The sequence below is a fragment of the Gobio gobio genome (genome assembly GCF_949357685.1).
Source record: "Gobio gobio genome assembly, chromosome: 3".
Lineage (NCBI taxonomy): Eukaryota > Metazoa > Chordata > Actinopteri > Cypriniformes > Gobionidae > Gobio > Gobio gobio.
In genome coordinates, this window is record NC_137099.1 from 894,232 (window position 1) to 920,013 (window position 25,782).

General features: G+C 42.3%; 2 protein-coding genes across 4 annotated transcripts in view; one reads left to right on the top strand and one right to left on the bottom strand.

The window, feature by feature from the left end:
• The first annotated feature begins 6,831 nt into the window (after window positions 1–6,831).
• Window positions 6,832–17,550, top strand: mettl21ca (methyltransferase 21C, AARS1 lysine a). Of its 3 annotated transcripts, none has more exons than XM_079811790.1 (6): window positions 6,832–7,028; window positions 9,567–9,801; window positions 10,457–11,140; window positions 12,002–12,147; window positions 13,351–13,474; window positions 15,275–17,550. In XM_079811790.1, exons 3-6 carry the CDS (start codon window positions 10,681–10,683, stop codon window positions 15,658–15,660), a joined length of 1,116 nt encoding a protein of 371 aa, XP_079667916.1. In that variant the 5' UTR covers window positions 6,832–7,028; window positions 9,567–9,801; window positions 10,457–10,680; the 3' UTR covers window positions 15,661–17,550. The 3 variants fall into 3 exon arrangements, with proteins under 3 accessions (XP_079667916.1, XP_079667917.1, XP_079667918.1); XM_079811791.1 differs by having other exon boundaries at window positions 6,832–6,971; window positions 9,502–9,801; XM_079811792.1 differs by having other exon boundaries at window positions 6,875–6,981; window positions 9,502–9,801.
• Window positions 17,551–18,816: 1,266 nt separating this feature from the next.
• The window catches only part of tpp2 (tripeptidyl peptidase 2), a 110,521-nt gene continuing 103,555 nt past the window's right edge, over window positions 18,817–25,782 (bottom strand). The window contains exon 24 of the mRNA XM_079811789.1: window positions 18,817–20,153. Within this exon, the coding sequence (XP_079667915.1) occupies window positions 20,064–20,153 (90 nt within the window). The 3' untranslated portion in view covers window positions 18,817–20,063. The remainder of the gene's footprint in view (window positions 20,154–25,782) is intronic.

Here is a 25,782-nt window from a genome sequence, read left to right on the forward strand (position 1 = left end):
TAAGTCAGCGGATGCTGAGGGTCACAGAGCGGGGTCAGCGCATGCTGAGGGTCACAGAGCGGGGTCAGCGCATGCTGAGGGTCACAGAGCGGGGTCAGCGCATGCTGAGGGTCACAGAGCGGGGTCAGCGCATGCTGAGGGTCACAGAGCGGGGTCAGCGCATGCTGAGGGTCACAGAGCGGGGTCAGCACATGCTGAGGGTCACAGAGCGGGGTCAGCACATGCTGAGGGTCACAGAGCGGGGTCAGCTCATGCTGAGGGTCACAGAGCGGGGTCAGCGCATGCTGAGGGTCAGAGAGCGGGGTCAGCGCATGCTGAGGGTCACAGAGCGGGGTCAGCGCATGCTGAGGGTCACAGAGCGGGGTCAGCGCATGCTGAGGGTCACAGAGCGGGGTCAGCACATGCTGAGGGTCACAGAGCGGGGTCAGCTCATGCTGAGGGTCACAGAGCGGGGTCAGCGCATGCTGAGGGTCAGAGAGCGGGGTCAGCGCATGCTGAGGGTCACAGAGCGGGGTCAGCGCATGCTGAGGGTCACAGAGCGGAGTCAGCGGATGCTGAGGGTCACAGAGCGGGGTCAGCGGATGCTGAGGGTCACAGAGCGGAGTCAGCAGATGCTGAGGGTCACAGAGCGGGGTCAGCGCATGCTGAGGGTCACAGAGCGGAGTCAGCGCATGCTGAGGGTCACAGAGCGGGGTCAGCGCATGCTGAGGGTCACAGAGCGGGGTCAGCGCATGCTGAGGGTCACAGAGCGGGGTCAGCGCATGCTGAGGGTCACAGAGCGGGGTCAGCACATGCTGAGGGTCACAGAGCGGGGTCAGCACATGCTCAGGGTCACAGAGCGGGGTCAGCACATGCTGAGGGTCACAGAGCGGGGTCAGCGCATGCTGAGGGTCACAGAGCGGGGTCAGCGCATGCTGAGGGTCACAGAGCGGGGTCAGCGCATGCTGAGGGTCACAGAGCGGGGTCAGCACATGCTGAGGGTCACAGAGCGGGGTCAGCGCATGCTCAGGGTCACAGAGCGGAGTCAGCGCATGCTGAGGGTCACAGAGCGGGGTCAGCACATGCTCAGGGTCACAGAGCGGAGTCAGCTCATGCTGAGGGTCACAGAGCGGGGTCAGCACATGCTGAGGGTCACAGAGCGGGGTCAGCACATGCTCAGGGTCACAGAGCGGGGTCAGCACATGCTGAGGGTCACAGAGCGGGGTCAGCGCATGCTGAGGGTCACAGAGCGGGGTCAGCGCATGCTGAGGGTCACAGAGCGGGGTCAGCACATGCTGAGGGTCACAGAGCGGGGTCAGCACATGCTCAGGGTCACAGAGCGGAGTCAGCTCATGCTGAGGGTCACAGAGCGGGGTCAGCACATGCTCAGGGTCACAGAGCGGGGTCAGCACATGCTGAGGGTCACAGAGCGGAGTCAGCGCATGCTGAGGGTCACAGAGCGGGGTCAGCGCATGCTGAGGGTCACAGAGCGGGGTCAGCACATGCTGAGGGTCACAGAGCGGGGTCAGCGCATGCTGAGGGTCACAGAGCGGGGTCAGCACATGCTGAGGGTCACAGAGCGGGGTCAGCTCATGCTGAGGGTCACAGAGCGGGGTCAGCGCATGCTGAGGGTCACAGAGCGGGGTCAGCACATGCTCAGGGTCACAGAGCGGGGTCAGCGCATGCTGAGGGTCACAGAGCGGGGTCAGCGCATGCTGAGGGTCACAGAGCGGGGTCAGCTCATGCTCAGGGTCACAGAGCGGGGTCAGCGCATGCTGAGGGTCACAGAGTGGGGTCAGCTCATGCTGAGGGTCACAGAGCGGGGTCAGCGCATGCTGAGGGTCACAGAGCGGGGTCAGCGCATGCTGAGGGTCACAGAGCGGGGTCAGCACATGCTCAGGGTCACAGAGCGGGGTCAGCGCATGCTGAGGGTCACAGAGCGGGGTCAGCTCATGCTGAGGGTCACAGAGCGGGGTCAGCGCATGCTGAGGGTCACAGAGCGGGGTCAGCACATGCTGAGGGTCACAGAGCGGGGTCAGCACATGCTGAGGGTCACAGAGCGGGGTCAGCTCATGCTGAGGGTCACAGAGCGGGGTCAGCACATGCTGAGGGTCACAGAGCGGGGTCAGCACATGCTGAGGGTCACAGAGCGGGGTCAGCTCATGCTGAGGGTCACAGAGCGGGGCAGCTCATGCTGAGGGTCACAGAGCGGGGTCAGCACATGCTGAGGGCCACAGAGCGGGGTCAGCTCATGCTGAGGGTCACAGAGCGGGGTCAGCTCATGCTGAGGGTCACAGAGCGGGGTCAGCGCATGCTGAGGGTCACAGAGCGGGGTCAGCACATGCTGAGGGTCAGAGAGCGGGGTCAGCGCATGCTGAGGGTCACAGAGCGGGGTCAGCACATGCTGAGGGTCAGAGAGCGGGGTCAGCGCATGCTGAGGGTCACAGAGCGGGGTCAGCACATGCTGAGGGTCACAGAGCGGGGTCAGCTCATGCTGAGGGTCACAGAGCGGGGTCAGCTCATGCTGAGGGTCACAGAGCGGGGTCAGCACATACTGAGGGTCACAGAGCGGGGTCAGCACATGCTGAGGGTCAGAGAGCGGGGTCAGCGCATGCTGAGGGTCACAGAGCGGGGTCAGCACATGCTGAGGGTCAGAGAGCGGGGTCAGCGCATGCTGAGGGTCACAGAGCGGGGTCAGCACATGCTGAGGGTCACAGAGCGGGGTCAGCTCATGCTGAGGGTCACAGAGCGGGGTCAGCTGATGCTGAGGGTCACAGAGCGGGGTCAGCGCATGCTGAGGGTCACAGAGCGGGGTCAGCACATGCTGAGGGTCAGAGAGCAGGGTCAGCGCATGCTGAGGGTCACAGAGCGGGGTCAGCACATGCTGAGGGTCACAGAGCGGGGTCAGCACATGCTCAGGGTCACAGAGCGGAGTCAGCGCATGCTGAGGGTCACAGAGCGGGGTCAGCACATGCTCAGGGTCACAGAGCGGGGTCAGCACATGCTGAGGGTCACAGAGCGGGGTCAGCGCATGCTGAGGGCCACAGAAGTCGCCAACTTTCTGCAGAGTCAAGAGCTCCAGACCTCCAAACTTCTGTGTCCTTCAGATGAGCTCAAGAACAGTGTGTAGAGCTTCATGGAATGGGTTTCCATGGCCGAGCAGCTCATCCAAGCCGCACATCACCAAGTGCAATGCAAAGCGTGGATGCAGTGGGGGTAAAGTGCGCCACTACTGGACTCTAGAGCAGTGGAGACGTGTTCTCTGAGTGGCTAATCACACTTCTCTGTCTGACAATCCCATGGACGAGTCTGGGTTTGGCGGTTGACTTGCCTGACTGCATTGTGCCAAGTGTAAAGTTTGGTGGAGGGGGGATTATGGGGTAGGGTTGTTTTTCAGGGGTTAGTTCCAGTGAAAGGAACTCTTAAAGGACAACTCTGGTGAAAATGAACCTAGGGGTAATTAAACATGGTTACAGAGTAGATCGTTCCCTGGGATGTGTTTTCATGAAAATCGAATGTAAAGAGTTTTATCTCTAAAAACAGATTAGCTTATAATGCTAGTATATGGGGCATGTAATAAGTAAAATTAAATGGCTAGTTACTACCACTAACAAGGCCACGAATCGAGCCACGAACGCTGAGCTAAGTGAGCTGTTTGATAGGAATTAACTCGATTCGTCGAGACTGTTTTCCAAGATGGCTCCTGTCTGTATACGCGTAATGTAAAGTATCTTCTTATTAAACTGTCTGTACACTTACAAAGTTCTCAATGCTTCGGTTTGCATGTAGGGACCCTCATTATGCTACTGTGTTAGTGTGAGGCTATTTTGAGTCTTGTTAGTGGCTTTAACTAGCCATTTAATTTGACTTGTTCTATGCCCCATATACTAGCGTTATAAGCTAATCTGTTTTTAGAGATAAAACTCTTTACATTCGATTTTCATGAAAACGCATCCCAGAGAACGATCTACTCGGTAACCGTGTGTTAATCACCCCTAGGTTCATTTTTCACCGGAGTTGTCCTTTCATTACACTCGCTCTCTTACGTTTTGAAGACTTGTTGACTGAGACATTCATTACTTCTGCGACTTTAACATGAGCCTTTTCAATACTGGGAAATATTCTGAAATATCTTCATGTGCTTTTGCTTCTGGGTATTCAGGAATTCAGATTTGATTTGTGGGGAAAGAAATACACAAATGAAGAAGAAAGCCGAAATATGAAATGTAATGAAGGTGTATTGACAAATCAAAATGAACATTTAGGACAAGATTTGGAGCCAGATTAGAGTGGTGTAAACATGACTTAAGAAAGATGGAAGCATCATTATTTTATTCTCACTCAGAGATTGGTAGATCTATTAGTGAAATCTGTTGGATTTATCAATATTTGTTGCATTATAAGCCAACGGTGAGCGCTCAAACATCTGCAAAACAACCCCCTGCAGGAAAGCCAATCATTTCAACATTATAATTTCTCCTTCCTGCCAAATGGTGTGAATGTGTCTCCAGTGCCAGACCACCGAAATACACCAGGACCCTACATGGGGAAGGCGTTCAATTGCCCACCGATTCCAGAGGGTTTGGACAGTCGGACAAGAAACTGGAGAAGATCCAGAGAGGATTTAGAGGCGGTTGGATGAGAGTTGAGTAGGGGAGAACGCATGAGATATAATGAGTGTTATATTGGGTTTCCCTTCTGTGGAATCCATTTAGCACATACCAGCTGCCTCGGGTCATAGACACTGATAGGGGCAGAATTATCGGCCACTAAATAATCTGCACCACAAAAACAACAAACGCATATGCATTAACAAATAATACACTGTGTGCAAGGAAGTACAATGATGCATTTTATTTAGGGACCCTTTTTCTGATTATTCCTCCCCAATGGGAGTCAATGAACCGTAAGTAGGAAAAGGATGAATATTGGTGCACTTCTAGTGATGGTATTGAATAATAATCTGACCAACTTTAAGGGTCTCTAGGAACGACTCTATAGCGCCACCACAGTTTTAAAAACCCACTTGTTTTGTGCCTCTCCTCTTGCTGAACACACTCAACATCTGAGACTTTTGGGATGAAACATGACCTGTTCTTAACCCTTAATCGGCCCTCGGGCTCCAGCTGACCCCACTGGACTTTTCCTCCATTTTTAAAAAGTGTTCCTTCATCTCAGGGCCATGAGACTCTGTGACTTTTCCTAAATAATCTAAACATGCACAACAAATCTGGGCTTGATTTGGTTGTTCTAAAGGTGTGTAAATTTTTTTTTACCGTTTAAGTCCCTCAGGGTCAGATTGACCCCACATTGAAAATGAATGGGAAAGTGTAAAAAAAAATATTTTTTTCACTTTTTTGGTAAAAAAAAATCAACTAAATCAAGTATAAATCTGAAAATTTCTACATTTATATCAAGGTCTGGTCCTAGAGCATAAACACAAAGTGGAATGAACTTTCTATCTCATACACACACGTACACACGTACACACAAACACACACATGTGTGTGACTGCAACAGAGAGCATTTTTATTGAAATTGGCAAATAAAATCAACAAAACTGGCATAAATCTGAAAGATTTTCATACATAAATGAAGGACAAATACTAGAGCACAAATGCAATATGGAACAAGCATGTTCACTCACTCACACACACACACACACACACACACACACACACACACACACACACACACACACACACACACACACACACACACACACACACACACACTCACAAACAAAGGTGTCTGGAGCATTTTTTTGGATTTTGGCAATGAATGGGAAAATGTAACAAATGCTTTTTTTTTCACTTTGTTTGTAAAAAAAAATCAACTAAATCCAGTATAAATCTGAAAATGTCTACATTTATATCAAGATCTGGTCCTAGAGCATAAACATAAAGTAGAACGAACTTTCTATCTCATACACACACACGCACACGCACACGCACACGCACACGCACACGCACACACACACACACACACACACACACACACACGTGTGTGTGACTGCAACAGAGAGCATTTTTATAGAAACTGGCAAATAAAATCAACAAAACTGGCATAAATCTGAAAAAATTCCATACATAAATGAAGGACAAATACTAGAGCACAAATGCAACATGGAACAATCATGAGAAAGAGAGAGAAAAGGGCAAATAAAAGAAAGATGAAAGGCAGCTTAACTTCTGCATAACTTCCCTCTGGACCTCTAGTGGATAATGTGGTCATTGCACTCGTTTTCTCTTTAACTATAATTCCTAAAGTTTTTCCACAAACCTGCAGATGGCGGTATTCTATCCCTAACACACAGAGCAATGTCCAAAAACTATTTATATTTAAGATCATCATTCAAGTGATTTTTTTCATTAAAAAAAACAATTTTTAATGAGCCAATTTATGACATAGTTAAGTATTTGTGCAGTAAATAGGTAAAAAACTACAAAATACCCATAAAAACACTGAATAAATGTATAGTTGAGAAGTAAATAAAAAAAAAAAATCCTTACGCAATCGCTCTGTAAAAGTTTGGGGTCTATCTGAGCACAAGGGACTCAAACGTAAACCCTGAGGGACGATTAAGGGTTAAGATTCACCCAAACATTAATAATAAACCTCATATGCGTTGAGAACGGAGGCATTATCATGTGTGAACTATGAGAAGTTCATAGTCAAACTAACTGACGAAACACTTATCATCTCAAGGCTTTAGTGTTTACTCTCCGGATCTCTTTGTGCCAACAGAAGCTCAACTCCTCAAATAGCCATCTCCATCACATCATGCTCTATTTCTCAGTGTTTGTGTGGATGAATCTCCAGCTAAATATAGCCGGCGTGACGCTGGAGAGCGGATGATGCTCGACTATAACCTCTCTGAGGATGGGCTTGCAGAAGCACTAACCCGATAACTGTGGTCAAGGAAAGCTCACCTTTGCAGGAAGAAGATCCTCCATTTCTTGAGAAATGCATTTGAGGAAATACAGTAAGAGGTGATTCCAGGTATGGATCTGATTGCACTGCACTGCAAAAAATGCTTTTCTTACTTAGTATTTTTGTCTTGTTTTCAGTCCAAATATCTAAAAAATCTTACATTAAGAAGCATTTACTAGACAAGCAAAAGTTTTTGTCTTGTTTTGGGGGAAAATAACTCACAATTAAGGGAGTTTTTGCTTAAAATAAGCAGAATAATCTGCCAATGGGGTAAGAAAAATAATGTTGTTTTCTGTTTGAATTAAGATTATTTTTCTTAACACACACACACACACACACCTACATTACATTCCTAATTAGGTTCTTCAAACGAATTTGCGGATTGGATTTAAATATCTGGATTAAATATTGTATTCTTGTGTTCCCTGAAGAGGGCAGATCCATCGATACTCGAAACCACGATCAGCAATGCAGCGATTGGCTGGCGTCAAGACAGCAACGTAATGACATCATATAATTAAAAAAGCCACCTGGCAAAAAACTTGGCAAATTACACAAAAAAAACCCACGAATATCTGGACCTTTATAAGGAAACAGCTAAACGACCAAGACAACATAAAAGTTATTGATCAATGATACATTTTTTTTTTAAACATGATTACCAATTATTTATATTCACGATTTTATACAGTATAAATTTTTATTTCAATGTTGTAATTAAATTTTGAATTCAATTTGAAGCAGATTTGTAACGTGACAGTATTAAAGTTTCTTAAGGGTCAAGATCAAATTCTCTGCATCTCCAAGTGGCTGTGTCTATAGTATTATACACAACACTATGATATTTACAATTTAAAATTTGTATATTATTATTATTTAAAATTATTATTATTGCCCCTGGTTCAGTAATGAACTCTTGTAATAAAGTAGCAGTGGCTGGGACAGATTTTAAGTATCACCTCAAGATGCGATCTAATCCTGTTTACATGACATAAGCCGCTCGCGAGCAGGTTTAAGCTTACGGACATCCAGGATGAGCGTCGAAGAACCAAACAATCCAAGATCATGCTAAATCGTCAACAATCAAATCCAGCTAACTGAGTTAGCGAGGTACGAAGAACGGGCCCCAGATCAGACTCATATTCTCACTAGAATTGAGTATGACGACGTCAGGCTAGCTTTCACAACCAAATGCGTGAGTTTGGGGCGGGACTATCGAACTGACCAATGGTAGGAGTGTTGGAGAACTGCATTTGATGCCTTTATGCTGCGTTCACACCAAACGCGAATAGAGCGTCAAAATCACGTCTACCGCGTCTAGTTTCACGCGTGAACATTTTGAATGTATTCGCGCGCCCGCAGCGAGTTGGACGCGCATAGAAATCGAGCGCTGGAAGCGAAATTGACGCGCGTTTAAGGCACTCCAGGAGAAATATGTCATAAAACACCACTCTGCCTCTTTTCATTTTCATTAAAAATATATATTTATCATTAATAGCCACACAAATGTGGTCCAGGCAACTCCTACATTATCTTCACTGCATGTATGTTTAAATAACCTAAAACATAAAGTTATGAAACTTCTCTTTGCCCTCAGTCAAAAATTTGGCAGACAACAAATTATAGATTCATGAGAGCAAAGATCGGCCGTTAGATCTACGAACCACTACAGGACATCAGAGCCAGCGGCAGATGCAGAAGAACTGGCCGAGGAAAGGCTGCCCTCGCTGGGGTTAATGAGCGCTGAGCGCCCGGTGATCGCCTGGATCTCACAACTCCAAAAACACAAGATTTTTTTTTTTAAATAGGCGCTCTCTTTATAAATAAACCACCGATTTGAGCTTTAAACAACTACATTATCACCTGAAAAAGACTCAAAACTACATTTTGTGACACAATAGTAGTATTTTTAAATTATGCAAGGTTTCTTACTTCACTTTACCACGTGACCGCAGCAAGCAGGCTCCTGATTGGTTAACGTGTCGCGAATTGACGCCAAAGTTCAAATTTTTCAACTCGGGCGTCAGACGCGAATTCGCTTCAAACGCATGAATGCACAAAAGCACCATTCGCGTGTAACGCGCAAGACATTCAATTTGCGTCTAATTTGCGTCCAATTCGCGTCATTCGCGCAAACTGGACGCGCGAATGAGCCGGATTCGCGTCCTTCGTGCCGCGCGAAACGCGCCTTCCGCGCCGCGGGACCTCCAGACGCACGTCAACGCGCCTTTCCATTGACTTAACATTGAAATCACTCGCGCCAGACGCTCTATTCGCGTTTGGTGTGAACACAGCATTAAGGTGCAGATCCACTTGTCCGTGCAACACTTCTGTCGCGCCGCACTCCACTTTATTCCTATGGGTGACGTCATGCGACTTTAACGCACCCGCAAAGCATTCCGGGAAGGCGGCGCTGCATTTGAACAAATGCCGCGCGTCAAAAAAGCTGGCCGAAGCTCAACTTTATGCAAATGAATCCGTTGAATGCGACAAGACTATCCAATAGAAGTAGAGCACATGGAGACGGAGGGAAGTCTCTCGCCGGTCCTTTGCTTTTCATTCCCCGCTGGCTCAAACGCACGCCCATAGCGGTAAACTTGAGGAACGCCCATCAACACACACACGAGGGGAAGCGTCACAACACCACGCTTCAGTCGTGCCGCAAAAGTGGATCTGTATCGTCAGAGCTCAACCAGGGGCGTCTCAACAAACCTCCAACCCTTTGTATATGTGTTGCTGACTGATGTTTATCACCACAAATGCTCCTTTAGGCTCTGGCTTTGTGTCACTACCTCGAGTCCAATCGAGTGACGGTTGATCTTCTTGATAAGGCGGTGCTGGAGATTGGAGCCGGCACGGGTCTCGTGTCCATCGTGGCCAGTCTGTTAGGTAGATACCAAAGATTCTGATTGTTCAAAAACACATTTGGCGTTTCTCAATGTCAAGGAAGGATCCTCGGAAGCCAGAATTCCGAGGATGCTACGTCACCAACGTCCGTCGAAGGGCTGTTCCAATGTCGAGGATCCTTGGAATTTCAACCAAGGTCTGAGTCCTTCGTTCGAAAAATATGCCATATACAGGAAAGGATGCTTACGAGTAGACTTCACGCACTTAGCATTCTCAAATCACCCACAATCCTATATGCGCGCAGCTTTGCTATCTTTTTCAAAAAATACAAAATATCGCAGTCGGAGTGGTAACGGGGCAATATGCTTTCAAGTGTAAGTATTTACGTTACCAAACATTTGTTATAACGGTAGTAAATATAAGTAAAGTTTAACATTTAAATGACATTACAAATTACTACCGTACTGATATTATACAAATGACGTTATTGATGGCTAACGGACCTTTTCACCGACATAATGAGGCTGACGTGCACTTGCTAGCCTGTTCTCCGAATGCTAAAGAAGAGCCTCGCCTCGCCTAGCCTCTGAAGGAAGTGACTTGGAAGGACTAGCCCTACAGAGGAAGGATCCTTGACATTGAGAAACACCTATTGTGTTGTGTTATGCATTTTCAAACCTGTACAAATCTTCTCCAGGTGCTTGGGTGACCGCAACTGACCTGCCGGAGGTCCTCGGGAACCTGAGATGCAACCTGTCCAGGAACACACGGGGCCGCTGTAGATACACCCCTCAGGTGGCGCCGCTCCTTTGGGGGAATGAGCTCGATAAGACCTTCCCTCATTCAGTCTACAGGTACGACTACATTTTAGCAGCCGATGTGGTCTATCATCACGACTTCCTAGCAGATTTACTGGTCACCATGCGCCACTTCTGTCAACCCGGGACAACCCTCATATGGGCCAACAAAACCCGCTTCGACTCTGATCTGGTGTTCGTGGAGAACTTCACAAAAACGTTCAACACCGCCTTGCTCGCGGACAATGGAGAGGTCAGAATTTACTCCGCCACCGTGCGAGAGGAAAGTGAACTAGTGATGGTAAAAGAGAGGAAAGGAGAGGACGAGAACGAGGCAAAGCAAGAGATTCCTGAAGGAAGGGTCAAACGGTCGACTGGAGAACAGGTTCAAGAATATGAAGATAAAGATGAGCAAAGGAAACCAGGGGATGGTGATGTGGACAATCGGGAGGAATCGTTGCATTTGGAGGATGTGAACGATATCAAAGAAGAAGAAGAGGAAGAGGAGGACGACACAAACCTTGAAACAGAGGAGAGTGGAGATGAAGAGAGCGACGGCTCAACATCCGTACAGCAGAACTCTGGTCAGTAACACATTCTGGACATTCGACCACAGTCCCTTCACTGCCAAAAATGCCTTGTTTTCAGTCCAAACATCTAAAAAATCTTACATAAGAAGCATTTACTAGACAAGCAAAAGTTTTTGTCTTGTTTTGGGGGAAAATAACTCAAAATTAAGGGAGTTTTTGCTTAAAGCTACACTGTGTGATATTTTCCCCCATCTAGTGGTGAACTTGTATATGACCATCCAGTGAATATTAGTTTCTGTTCCTCTCAATTCCGATTTCGTTTTAACTCCTACGGTGGCTGATTTAGTCCAAGATTAACATGGCTTCCAGTTCGACCTCGTCCACATTCGACACGGTGCCATCGAGTGTTAAAACGCCAAAGGCAAAGCTTGAATTTACGGGAATGTCCCTCTTTGGCTAATGTACTTTCAAGATGGCGGGGCAACATGGCGACCCGCATTCGAACCCTCACCCGTATGTGTTTACAATGGCATAATATAAACTTACCAGAATACTTTATTACTTGAAAGAAGTAAATATACATTAATGAGCACATATTTTTTTTTTGTTTTTAGCTAAGAATAAACTAAAAAAGTTACACAGTGTAGCTTTAAAATAAGCAAAATAATCTACCAATGGGGTAAGCAAAATAATCTTGTTTTCTGTTTGAATTAAGATTATTTTGTTTACCCCATTGGCAGATTAACTCACTTAATTTTGAGTTATTTCCCCCCAAAACAATACAATAATTTTTATTTGGCTAGTAAATGCTTCTTGTTTTGAGAATTTTTAGATGTTCGGACCAGAAACAAGACAAAAATACTAAGTAAGAAAAGCATTTTTTGCAGTGTTGTCTGATTTGGCCTTTTCTTTCAGAGGAAGCAAGCGCAGAGAAGAAGCACACAAGAGCATGGGCACCAACTGTTTACTACAGGCCTCAGAAAGAAGTGTACCATTTTCTGGGACAGGATATCACAATTGAGGAGTCCATAGATTCTTACGGTGGCACAATATGGCCAGCGGTGAGACATGAATAATGAGAGACATTAGAGAGTATATGATGACATTAGTAAACAAATACTTTACTTGTGTGTGATGCTGCATCCAAGGCATGAGGTGTCAGTATAACCATAGATATACATAATAAAGGCTAGATTAGCGTCTCTAACGTCATCACCGGCGGCCATCTTGTCACAGGCCAGCTTTCTGGCGGCCATCTTGTCACAGGCAAGCTTTCTGGCGGGCATCTTGTCACAGGCCAGCTTCCTGGAGGCCATCTTGTCACAGGCAAGCTTTCTGGCAGCCATCTTGTCACAGGCCAGCTTTCTGGCAGGCATCTTGTCACAGGCAAGCTTTCTGGCGGCCATCTTGTCACAGGCCAGCTTCCTGGAGGCCATCTTGTCACAGGCAAGCTTTCTGGCAGCTATCTTGTCACAGGCCAGCTTTCTGGCGGCCATCTTGTCACAGGCAAGCTTTCTGGCGGCCATCTTGTCACAGGCCAGCTTTCTGGCGGCCATCTTGTCACAGGCAAGCTTTCTTGCGGCCATCTTGTCACAGGCAAGCTTTGTGGCGGGCATCTTGTCACAGGCAAGCTTTCTGGCGGCCATCTTGTCACAGGCAAGCTTTCTGGCGGTCATCTTGTCACAGGCAAGCTTTCTGGCGGCCATCTTGTCACAGGCCAGCTTCCTGGAGGCCATCTTGTCACAGGCAAGCTTTCTGGCAGCTATCTTGTCACAGGCCAGCTTTCTGGCGGCCATCTTGTCACAGGCAAGCTTTCTGGCGGGCTCCTGATGTGAGGCGAGTGATCTGAACACAAATACTCTTATCTCGCTGAAATCTGGACGGATTTACAAACGGTTTGGTTTCTTACAAACGTTATTAACGTGGATATAATTCTGGATGCTTGACAAAATAATTATTAATAAGTATGCAGTGTCATAACTACATCTCCGACGTTTATAACAAACCAAACAGTTTGAAAATCAGTAGAAAATTTAGCAAGTTCTGGTCATTTAAAAAGTGCAAGGACCATTAAAACACAATGAGTGAGCGAGCTGACTGTGACAAGATGGCCGCCAGAAGCGGGCGTCGACCTCCATTCCACATCTAGCCTTTATTATGCATATCTATGAGGATAACGTCCAAGATCACAGGCGTAGAGTCGAGCAAACCCAACATGGCGCACCTTTAAAGTGTGATTTAACACTTGGTTTTGAATGTGGTAGGCTCTGGCCCTGTGCCGATTGCTGGACACCCCAACAGGCCGACAGCAGATCAATCTACTGGACAAATCCACCCTGGAGCTCGGAGCCGGAACCGGCCTCCTCTCCATCGTTGCCACACTTCTGGGTAACTTGGGGTCCAATATTTCATTTAATAAACAGCGATTATTGAGTGTTTGAGGTTTGACACCTAACTTATGATTACAAAAGGGGAAAACAGCAATAAAACGTGTGCCAGGTGTGCCCCTATAGGCTAAGATTTAACCACATAACATTCTCTCTGTTTAAAGGGGTCATGAACTGCATTGTTTCCTGGCGTGCACTTATAATGTTAGTGTGATTTTTACATAAAAAATTGTCATAATTTAGAAATAACAGTAATTTTTCCTACCCTGATTTTAGCCTCTGATTTGAATGCTCTGCTTGAAGGGGCGTGTCTGCTGTGAGACTTCAGTGTAAACGTCCACTGCTGTGATTGGCCGCTGTGAGACTTCAGTGTAAACGCCCACTGCTGTGATTGGCTGCTCAGTGTAAACGCCCACTGCTGTGATTGGCCACTGTGAGACTTCAGTGTAAACGCCCACTGCTGTGATTGGCCGCTGTGAGACTTCAGTGTAAACGCCCACTGCTGCGATTGGCTGCTCAGTGTAAACGCCCATTGCTGTGATTGGCCGCTGTGAGACTTCAGTGCAAACGCCCACTGCTGTGATTGGCTGCTCAGTGTAAACGTCCACTGCTGTGATTGGCCGCTGTGAGACTTCAGTGTAAACGCCCACTGCTGTGATTGGCTGCTCAGTGTAAACGCCCATTGCTGTGATTGGCCGCTGTGAGACTTCAGTGTAAACGCCCACTGCTGTGATTGGAAGGTGATATTTTTAGTTTCGCTTTTCTCTCCTCGTCATCTCACTAACACTCCAGTGGGCGGGGCCAATTGACTGTGAGACTTCAGTGTAAACGCCCACTGCTGTGATTGGCTGCTCAGTGTAAACGCCCACTGCTGTGATTGGCTGCTGTGAGACTTCAGTATAAACGCCCACTGCTGTGATTGGCTGCTGTGAGGCTTCAGTGTAAACGCCCACTGCTGTGATTGGCTGCGGTGAGACTTCAGTATAAACGCCCACTGCTGTGATTGGCTGCTGTGAGACTTCAGTATAAACGCCCACTGCGGTGATTGGCTGCTGTGAGACTTCAGTGTAAACGCCCACTGCTGTGATTGGAAGGTGATGTTATTTTTAGTTTCGCTTTTCTCTCCTCGTCATCTCACTAACACTCCAGTGGGCGGGGCCAATTGACTGTGAGACTTCAGTGTAAACGCCCACTGCTGTGATTGGCTGCTCAGTGTAAACGCCCACTGCTGTGATTGGCTGCTGTGAGACTTCAGTATAAACGCCCACTGCTGTGATTGGCTGCTGTGAGACTTCAGTGTAAACGCCCACTGCTGTGATTGGAAGGTGATGTTATTTTTAGTTTCGCTCTTCTCTCCTCGTCATCTCACTAACACTCCAGTGGGCGGGGCCAATTGACTGTGAGACTTCAGTGTAAACGCCCACTGCTGTGATTGGCTGCTCAGTGTAAACGCCCACTGCTGTGATTGGCTGCTCAGTGTAAACGCCCACTGCTGTGATTGGCTGCTCAGTGTAAACGCCCACTGCTGTGATTGGCTGCTGTGAGACTTCAGTATAAACGCCCACTGCTGTGATTGGCTGCTGTGAGGCTTCAGTGTAAACGCCCACTGCTGTGATTGGAAGGTGATGTTATTTTTAGTTTTGCTCTTCTCTCCTCGTCATCTCACTAACACTCCAGTGGGCGGGGCCAATTGACTTCTCGATTCATGACCTCTTTAATGCTACCATAGGCTGACCGTTTGTTAGGCTATTGGAACGCAGCCTTGATATCTGAATTGCTGAATAATGTCTCTGATCTGTAGGGGCTAAACTGACCGCCACAGATCTTCCGGAAATCCTCGGCAATCTGCGGTGCAACTTGAACCGGAACACCAGGGGGCAGTGGAGGCATGAGCCTCGGGTCACTGCGCTGGAATGGGGCGGGGCACTGGAGCACACCTTCCCCCGCTCCACCCACCGCTACGACTACGTGCTAGCCGCCGATCTGGTCTATCACCACGACTATCTCACCGAGCTTCTCGACACCATGCGGCATTTCTGCGGACCGAACACAACGCTCATCTTCGCAAACAAAGTCCGCTATCAGGCGGATCTGCTCTTCATCGCGAACTTCCAGGAAGCGTTTCACACTTCGCTAATGACCGAGCTGGACGAGGTGAGGATTTACTCGGCCACCAGGAGAATCTGAGCAGGGCCTTCACAAACTACACTGAGCGTTATAGATCATCAAATCAAACTCTTTTTTTGTGTTCATCGGAGTGACCTCAGGACTTTTGTGGCACTTCGAATACACCAAAAATGACTGGATTCGAGGAGCTTTTGGGGGGGGGGGTCAATTTCACGGGACCCCTTTGGAATGAATGTTAGGAATATTAATGCGCTTTTCTCAAACCCGTTTAACAGGGTTCCCACTCTTTTTCAGAAAAGATTTTCCAGTACTTTTCCAGGACATTTTCAATTTGACTAAAAAAGACAAGGATCACGCCAAATATTGCTTAAAAGCCGTCCAGTTTATGGCCATTACTTAACGATCCAGCATTTTTCAACATGAGCTCTTAATCACACATTATGACTATGGAAGCTTGTTTACTCCACAGAATAGAAAGAAAAGGTCATTGTGACTTTATCTCGCTATTCTGAGTTTTTACATATTTGTGATATAAACGCGAAAATTGTCGCAATTCTTTTTTTTCCTCAGAATTGGACTTTATAACTTGCAATTGCAGATCTCACAATTCTGAGAAAAGAAGTCACAATTGCAAGATATAAACTCGCAACTGCGCAAAAAAAAGTCAATTGTGAAGAAAAGACTTGCGAGTTTATATCACGCAATTCTGACTTTATAACACACAAATGTGACTTTATATCAAAATGATGTGATTAGGGAGCAGCTCACGAGTTAATATTCACTGAGCAGTTATAGCATTAGCATTAGCTAACGGCTGAGAGCGGCAACACAAGACTAAACATCATCATTCAAGAATACTACACACACACACACACACATCAAACTCAGCGTTTCTGAACATGTGCTTCTGCAACTAGCGCTGATTGTTTGGGCCAGCGATAAACTCGTTATACTCGGCTAAAGAAATAACTTTTTTTTAAAAGAATTTTCCCAGACGACAACAAGATTTTCCAGGACATTTTACATTTTCTCAAATTTTCCAGGTTTTCCAGGACGAGTGGGAACCCAGATTATAACACCATGTCTGTATCTTGGGTTTAAGAAAAGCGCATTATAAATAAAATGTATTATTATTATTATAATGAAGAGATAACCTCAAGAACTGACTTTAGGACCCAGCGGAACAGCTCATCCGCTTCATATCGAGTCATGAAATATCATGTTATTATTTTTTCCCCCATAAAATGAGGTCCTAATTGACCCAATATTTTGAATTTAAGTTGAAAGAATGTGAATGTGCTTCATTTATATGACAAATCTAGTCATTTGAAGATAAATAAAAGCAATAAAATAAAATAAAAAATAATAAAATCTCCAAAAGATGCATTAAAATATATAAAAAATAAAATAAAAGCTTTCTGGACAACAAAAAAAGTATAATTTTAGGGCTTCAGGTCATTTTGGGTTTGTAACAGGATGTGAGGAGGCAATGTTTGTTTGTTTGTTACATTTTTAACCCGTCAAAATAACTATATAAGACATTTTAAAGTAGGCAGTGCAGTAACGTATACTCTACAGCGCTTTGGCTGTGTGATGATTGGACTGGCCAAATCTGTGTACATAAACCCTGTCAAATGACCCGTGTGATCTTTTATAAAGTCAATTTTACATAAAAAGTTGTGTTTGTATAAAAACCTTTTTATTTTAAATTTAAAAGATGATATAAATCCTCCACAAACTGCTCAAATGTGGAGTAAAAACATTAATAAACAGAGTAAAATTACATTTTTGTTGCCTGGGGTCTCTGGACCAAGATCAAGTAACACGCGTGTGATAAAATCACAACATTCAACATGAACAACTCCTGGATAAAGTGTTTTTGTCACAAATGTGAGCAATATGATGTCCAGATCATTTTATTCACATGATCTGGAAAGAATTTATACACTTAAAAAAAAAGAAGCCAAAACTGAAGTGCCTTAAACTGCAGTTCATGGTCTGGCCACTAGAGAGCAGAATCTCACTGAGCTCATGTTAAAATGGCCAACTTTACAGCAGAAGAACACATGTTTACACTGTGCTTTTGGTCTGTACGGCTAATGTTGCCCTTCATGACGACTGTGAGGGGGGGAATGTTTTTATAACTCATTCCTTTACATTATATAAAGCCTTAAAGTTCGGCATAATTAAGGGCGTGGCCACTTTGAGTGACAGGTGGATTGCCGTTTGTCTGCTGTCTGTTAGTGCTGACGGCTGACTTTAGGCTTCAAAACCATAGATATACATAATAAAGAATAGATTAGAGTCTCTAACGTCATCAGCGGCGGCCATCTTGTCTCAGGCCAGCTTTCTGGCGGCCATCTTGTATCAAGGTGAGTGATCTGAACACAAATACTCTTATCTCACTGAAATCTGGACGGATTTACAAACGGTTTGGTTTCTTACAAACGTTATTAACGTGGCTATAATTCTGGATGCTTGAACAAATAAGTATGCAGTGTCATAACTACATCTCTGACGTTTATAACAAACCAAACAGTTTGAAAATCGGTTGAAAATTGAGCAAGTTATGGTTATTTAAAAAGTGCAAGCACCATTAAAACACAATGAGTGAGCGAGCTGACTGTGACAAGATGGCCGCCAGAAGCGGGCGTCGACCTCCATTCCACATCTAGCCTTTATTATGCATATCTATGTTCAAAACTCTCTTCAGAACCCTAAGGGTGATGTCACGGACAATACGGCCATATATATATATATATATATTTTTTTTTTAACCGTCTATGGTTAATAATAATAATAATTTAACCAAACGGTTGGGTTTGTCCATTTTTGACTCAACTTTTGAGTGTAATGTTAGTTTAAATGTTCAATAATGTTTTGTGATGGGTTTATGTTTATTATTATTTTCATATAGGGAATGTATAGGATTTATCCATATCAAAGATTTTAAGTGACTTAATGCAATCAATAATATCATTTGTGATTATTTAAGTGTTTTACATTTACAATTCTTGTATTTCCCTAAAGTGTCTTTGGATAAATAAACAAATAAAGTAAAGAAAATGATGAATTAATGATTGTACAGAACCATATTCATGATATCCCAAATATTGTTTGGCATATCGTAGCAAAATCTACATGTAAATATCAAAATCATGAATAGTTTGTAATAAAATGCGACTCTAAATGTTCATAACAAAGAATAAAGTGTTTTCCATCAGTTCCAGATCATTTTATTCAGAATCAAACACACATGATGTGGAATTACATTAATGATGTTTTATACAATTAAAAAAATGTTCGTTTCAACTCAAAGTTGGGTCAAATATGGACCGAAAAAAATTATTTGACCCAATTTGAGACCCAAATTTGGGTTCCCTTTAGTTTTTTTGATAAACAAAGAAAATGCTGAAATAATGATTGTGCTCTGCACAGAAACATATGCCAAACACACAGAAAACCACACATCACAGGGTCTTCAGGACCTTTGACCTCAAATGACTCAAAATAAAAAGTCCACAAATGTCATGAGAGTTTGTTTTCTCTGCATCGCGGCTGATTTATGGTTTGATCACCAAAAGATTCCCTGAGTGTTTGTATTTTTGCCCATTCATTTGTCGGCCATTTTAGATCAGTGTGACCCTTTAGCATAACCGAATCATCTCCATGGTGTGTGTGTGTGTGTGAGAGAGTGAGTGTGTGTGTGTGTGTGTGTGTTCACGTCGCTAATGCGACAAACGTCACCAAGTGTCATTCAAAACATAAACAGTGATTTTTGATAAAATCTTGTCAAATGATGAATGAAAGTCAGAGATGTGTCTTTCCTGAAGTCGATATCATGAATAAAGTGTGTTTGCCATAAAAACGAGATCGATGACGTCAGTTCCAGATGATTTTATTCAGAGTCTCCATCACACACACACACACACACACACACGGTTCATCACATTCACCGCGGTAACAAAATAACCGTCCGTCAGGAATATAAAATAACACGACCTACTCTACGCATGAATTAAAACGGCTTTAAAATATTGGCATCACCTAGTATTCATTTATACTTTATAAATACGAGACATCCATAAATATATCTGAAGATCTTCCTGGAGAAATGCGGGAGGGATATTTAAGGCCATTTTTGAAGAAGTCCTGAACAGAACAACGCATGTGTGAGGGCAGGATGTGACATCACGTCCGGAAATGCTGGCTTTCGATCGCTCGATCTTCAGAACTGAACAGAAATCGACCCTTGAGTCTTTACAAAACATGCATACATTCGACATACACGAGTCAAAATCACCAAAAAACTAAAGAATCACCCCCAGAAATTAAACAAAGAAATGATATTTTCTCCCGGTTCTCGAACTGGACGTCCCTCATATTGCCGTGTGTGTTGTGGTGGAGGGAAAGACGCCCGGCGATCAGGTCGGAGAAGGCATTATGGGATGGATGTGTGTGTGTTAGAAGGGCGTGAAGTCTGACGGGAACATGATGGGCATCCAGTTCTCCGTGTAGGACACACAGTGAGTCCAGCCCAGGGAGCGCAGCAGCTGCGGACACACACACACACACACACACACACACACGTCACATATCATTCAGATAAATCCACCCAGAATGCACTGCGGCGAGGACTGACAGGGTTCCCACTCTTTTTCAGCAGCCATTTTCCAGTACTTTTTCAATTTTTACTACGACGGGAAAAAAAGACAAGGATCACGCCAAATATTGCTTTCTAAATCACGCCAAATATTGCTTTCTAAATCACGCCAAATATTGCTTTCTAAATCACGCCAAATATTGCTTTCTAAATCACGCCAAATATTGCTTTCTAAATCACGCCAAATATTGCTTTCTAAATCATGCCAAATATTGCTTTCTAAATCATGCCAAATATTGCTTTCTAAATCATGCCAAATATTGCTTTCTAAATCACGCCAAATATTGCTTTCTAAATCATGCCAAATATTGCTTTCTAAATCACGCCAAATATTGCTTTCTAAATCACGCCAAATATTGCTTTCTAAATCACGCCAAATATTGCTTTCTAAATCACGCCAAATATTGCTTTCTAAATCACGCCAAATATTGCTTTCTAAATCATGCCAAATATTGCTTTCTAAATCATGCCAAATATTGCTTTCTAAATCACGCCAAATATTGCTTTCTAAATCATGCCAAATATTGCTTTCTAAATCATGCCAAATATTGCTTTCTAAATCATGCCAAATATTGCTTTCTAAATCACGCCAAATATTGCTTTCTAAATCATGCCAAATATTGCTTTCTAAATCATGCCAAATATTGCTTTCTAAATCATGCCAAATATTGCTTTCTAAATCATGCCAAATATTGCTTTCTAAATCATGCCAAATATTGCTTTCTAAATCATGCCAAATATTGCTTTCTAAATCACGCCAAATATTGCTTTCTAAATCATGCCAAATATTGCTTTCTAAATCACGCCAAATATTACTTTCTAAATCATGCCAAATATTGCTTTCTAAATCATGCCAAATATTGCTTTCTAAATCATGCCAAATATTGCTTTCTAAATCACGCCAAATATTGCTTTCTAAATCACGCCAAATATTGCTTTCTAAATCACGCCAAATATTGCTTTCTAAATCACGCCAAATATTGCTTTCTAAATCACGCCAAATATTGCTTTCTAAATCATGCCAAATATTGCTTTCTAAATCACGCCAAATATTGCTTTCTAAATCCCGCCAAATATTGCTTTCTAAATCACGCCAAATATTCCTTTCTAAATCACGCCAAATATTGCTTTCTAAATCCCGCCAAATATTGCTTTCTAAATCATGCCAAATATTGCTTTCTAAATCATGCCAAATATTGCTTTCTAAATCACGCCAAATATTGCTTTCTAAATCACGCCAAATATTGCTTTCTAAATCACGCCAAATATTGCTTTCTAAATCATGCCAAATATTGCTTTCTCAATCACGCCAAATATTGCTTTCTTAATCACGCCAAATATTGCTTTCTAAATCACGCCAAATATTGCTTTCTTAATCACGCCAAATATTGCTTTCTAAATCACGCCAAATATTGCTTTCTAAATCACGCCAAATATTGCTTTCTTAATCACGCCAAATATTGCTTTCTAAATCACGCCAAATATTGCTTTCTAAATCAGGCCAAATATTGCTTTCTAAATCACGCCAAATATTGCTTTCTAAATCATGCCAAATATTGCTTTCTAAATCAGGCCAAATATTGCTTTCTCAATCACGCCAAATATTGTTTTCTAAATCACGCCAAATATTGCTTTCTTAATCACGCCAAATATTGCTTTCTAAATCACGCCAAATATTGCTTTCTTAATCACGCCAAATATTGCTTTCTAAATCACGCCAAATATTGCTTTCTAGATCACGCCAAATATTGCTTTCTAAATCACGCCAAATATTGCTTTCTAAATCACGCCAAATATTGCTTTCTTAATCACGCCAAATATTGCTTTCTAAATCACGCCAAATATTGCTTTCTTAATCACGCCAAATATTGCTTTCTAAATCACGCCAAATATTGCTTTCTAAATCACGCCAAATATTGCTTTCTTAATCACGCCAAATATTGCTTTCTAAATCACGCCAAATATTGCTTTCTAAATCAGGCCAAATATTGCTTTCTAAATCACGCCAAATATTGCTTTCTAAATCATGCCAAATATTGCTTTCTAAATCAGGCCAAATATTGCTTTCTAAATCCCGCCAAATATTGCTTTCTAAATCAGGCCAAATATTGCTTTCTAAATCACGCCAAATATTGCTTTCTAAATCACGCCAAATATTGCTTTCTAAATCATGCCAAATATTGCTTTCTAAATCACGCCAAATATTGCTTTCTAAATCATGCCAAATATTGCTTTCTAAATCATGCCAAATATTGCTTTCTAAATCCCGCCAAATATTGCTTTCTAAATCAGGCCAAATATTGCTTTCTAAATCACGCCAAATATTGCTTTCTAAATCACGCCAAATATTGCTTTCTAAATCATGCCAAATATTGCTTTCTAAATCACGCCAAATATTGCTTTCTAAATCATGCCAAATATTGCTTTCTCAATCACGCCAAATATTGTTTTCTAAATCACGCCAAATATTGCTTTCTTAATCACGCCAAATATTGCTTTCTAGATCACGCCAAATATTGCTTTCTAAATCATGCCAAATATTGCTTTCTCAATCACGCCAAATATTGCTTTCTTAATCACGCCAAATATTGCTTTCTAAATCACGCCAAATATTGCTTTCTTAATCACGCCAAATATTGCTTTCTTAATCACGCCAAATATTGCTTTCTAAATCACGCCAAATATTGCTTTCTAGATCATGCCAAATATTGCTTTCTAAATCATGCCAAATATTGCTTTCTAAATCATGCCAAATATTGCTTTCTAAATCATGCCAAATATTGCTTTCTAAATCATGCCAAATATTGCTTTCTAAATCACGCCAAATATTGCTTTCTAGATCACGCCAAATATTGCTTTCTAAATCACGCCAAATATTGCTTTCTAAATCACGCCAAATATTGCTTTCTAAATCACGCCAAATATTGCTTTCTAGATCACGCCAAATATTGCTTTCTAAATCACGCCAAATATTGCTTTCTAAATCATGCCAAATATTGCTTTCTAAATCACGCCAAATATTGCTTTCTAGATCACGCCAAATATTGCTTTCTAGATCACGCCAAATATTGCTTTCTAAATCACGCCAAATATTGCTTTCTAAATCACGCCAAATATTGCTTTCTAAATCACGCCAAATATTGCTTTCTTAATCACGCCAAATATTGCTTTCTAAATCACGCCAAATATTGCTTTCTAAATCACGCCAAATATTGCTTTCTTAATCACGCCAAATATTGCTTTCTAAATCACGCCAAATATTGCTTTCTAGATCATGCCAAATATTGCTTTCTAAATCATGCCAAATATTGCTTTCTAAATCATGCCAAATATTGCTTTCTAAATCATGCCAAATATTGCTTTTTAAATCATGCCAAATATTGCTTTCTAAATCATGCCAAATATTGCTTTCTAAATCATGCCAAATATTGCTTTCTAAATCACGCCAAATATTGCTTTCTAAATCATGCCAAATATTGCTTTCTAAATCATGCCAAATATTGCTTTTTAAATCATGCCAAATATTGCTTTCTAAATCACGCCAAATATTGCTTTTTAAATCATGCCAAATATTGCTTTCTAAATCATGCCAAATATTGCTTTCTAAATCATGCCAAATATTGCTTTTTAAATCATGCCAAATATTGCTTTCTAAATCACGCCAAATATTGCTTTCTAAATCATGCCAAATATTGCTTTCTAAATCATGCCAAATATTGCTTTCTAAATCACGCCAAATATTGCTTTCTAAATCATGCCAAATATTGCTTTCTAAATCACGCCAAATATTGCTTTCTAAATCATGCCAAATATTGCTTTCTAAATCATGCCAAATATTGCTTTTTAAATCATGCCAAATATTGCTTTCTAAATCACGCCAAATATTGCTTTTTAAATCATGCCAAATATTGCTTTCTAAATCATGCCAAATATTGCTTTCTAAATCATGCCAAATATTGCTTTTTAAATCATGCCAAATATTGCTTTCTAAATCATGCCAAATATTGCTTTCTAAATCATGCCAAATATTGCTTTCTAAATCATGCCAAATATTGCTTTCTAAATCATGCCAAATATTGCTTTATAAATCACGCCAAATATTGCTTTCTAAATCACGCCAAATATTGCTTTTTAAATCATGCCAAATATTGCTTTCTAAATCACGCCAAATATTGCTTTTTAAATCATGCCAAATATTGCTTTCTAAATCATGCCAAATATTGCTTTCTAAATCATGCCAAATATTGCTTTCTAAATCATGCCAAATATTGCTTTCTAAATCACGCCAAATATTGCTTTCTAAATCACGCCAAATATTGCTTTCTAAATCATGCCAAATATTGCTTTCTAAATCATGCCAAATATTGCTTTCTAAATCATGCCAAATATTGCTTTCTAAATCATGCCAAATATTGCTTTCTAAATCATGCCAAATATTGCTTTCTAAATCATGCCAAATATTGCTTTCTAAATCATGCCAAATATTGCTTTCTAAATCATGCCAAATATTGCTTTCTAAATCAGGCCAAATATTGCTTTCTAAATCATGCCAAATATTGCTTTCTAAATCACGCCAAATATTGCTTTCTAAATCATGCCAAATATTGCTTTATAAATCATGCCAAATATTGCTTTCTAAATCAGGCCAAATATTGCTTTCTAAATCAGGCCAAATATTGCTTTCTCAATCATGCCAAATATTGCTTTCTAAATCATGCCAAATATTGCTTTCTAAATCACGCCAAATATTGCTTTCTAAATCACGCCAAATATTGCTTTCTTAATCACGCCAAATATTGCTTTCTAAATCACGCCAAATATTGCTTTCTAGATCATGCCAAATATTGCTTTCTAAATCATGCCAAATATTGCTTTCTAAATCATGCCAAATATTGCTTTCTAAATCATGCCAAATATTGCTTTTTAAATCATGCCAAATATTGCTTTCTAAATCATGCCAAATATTGCTTTCTAAATCATGCCAAATATTGCTTTCTAAATCACGCCAAATATTGCTTTCTAAATCATGCCAAATATTGCTTTCTAAATCATGCCAAATATTGCTTTTTAAATCATGCCAAATATTGCTTTCTAAATCACGCCAAATATTGCTTTTTAAATCATGCCAAATATTGCTTTCTAAATCATGCCAAATATTGCTTTCTAAATCATGCCAAATATTGCTTTTTAAATCATGCCAAATATTGCTTTCTAAATCACGCCAAATATTGCTTTTTAAATCATGCCAAATATTGCTTTCTAAATCATGCCAAATATTGCTTTCTAAATCATGCCAAATATTGCTTTCTAAATCATGCCAAATATTGCTTTCTAAATCATGCCAAATATTGCTTTATAAATCACGCCAAATATTGCTTTCTAAATCACGCCAAATATTGCTTTTTAAATCATGCCAAATATTGCTTTCTAAATCACGCCAAATATTGCTTTTTAAATCATGCCAAATATTGCTTTCTAAATCATGCCAAATATTGCTTTCTAAATCATGCCAAATATTG

Excerpts from the sequence above, each read along its gene's own strand:
- mettl21ca (XM_079811790.1), top strand. The coding sequence starts at position 10,681 with ATGCGCCACTTCTGTCAACCCGGGACAACCCTCATATGGGCCAACAAA. Across the intron at positions 11,141-12,001 it reads ATCCGTACAGCAGAACTCTG|AGGAAGCAAGCGCAGAGAAG; the intron begins GTCAGTAACACA and ends CTTTTCTTTCAG. Across the intron at positions 13,475-15,274 it reads CATCGTTGCCACACTTCTGG|GGGCTAAACTGACCGCCACA; the intron begins GTAACTTGGGGT and ends TCTGATCTGTAG.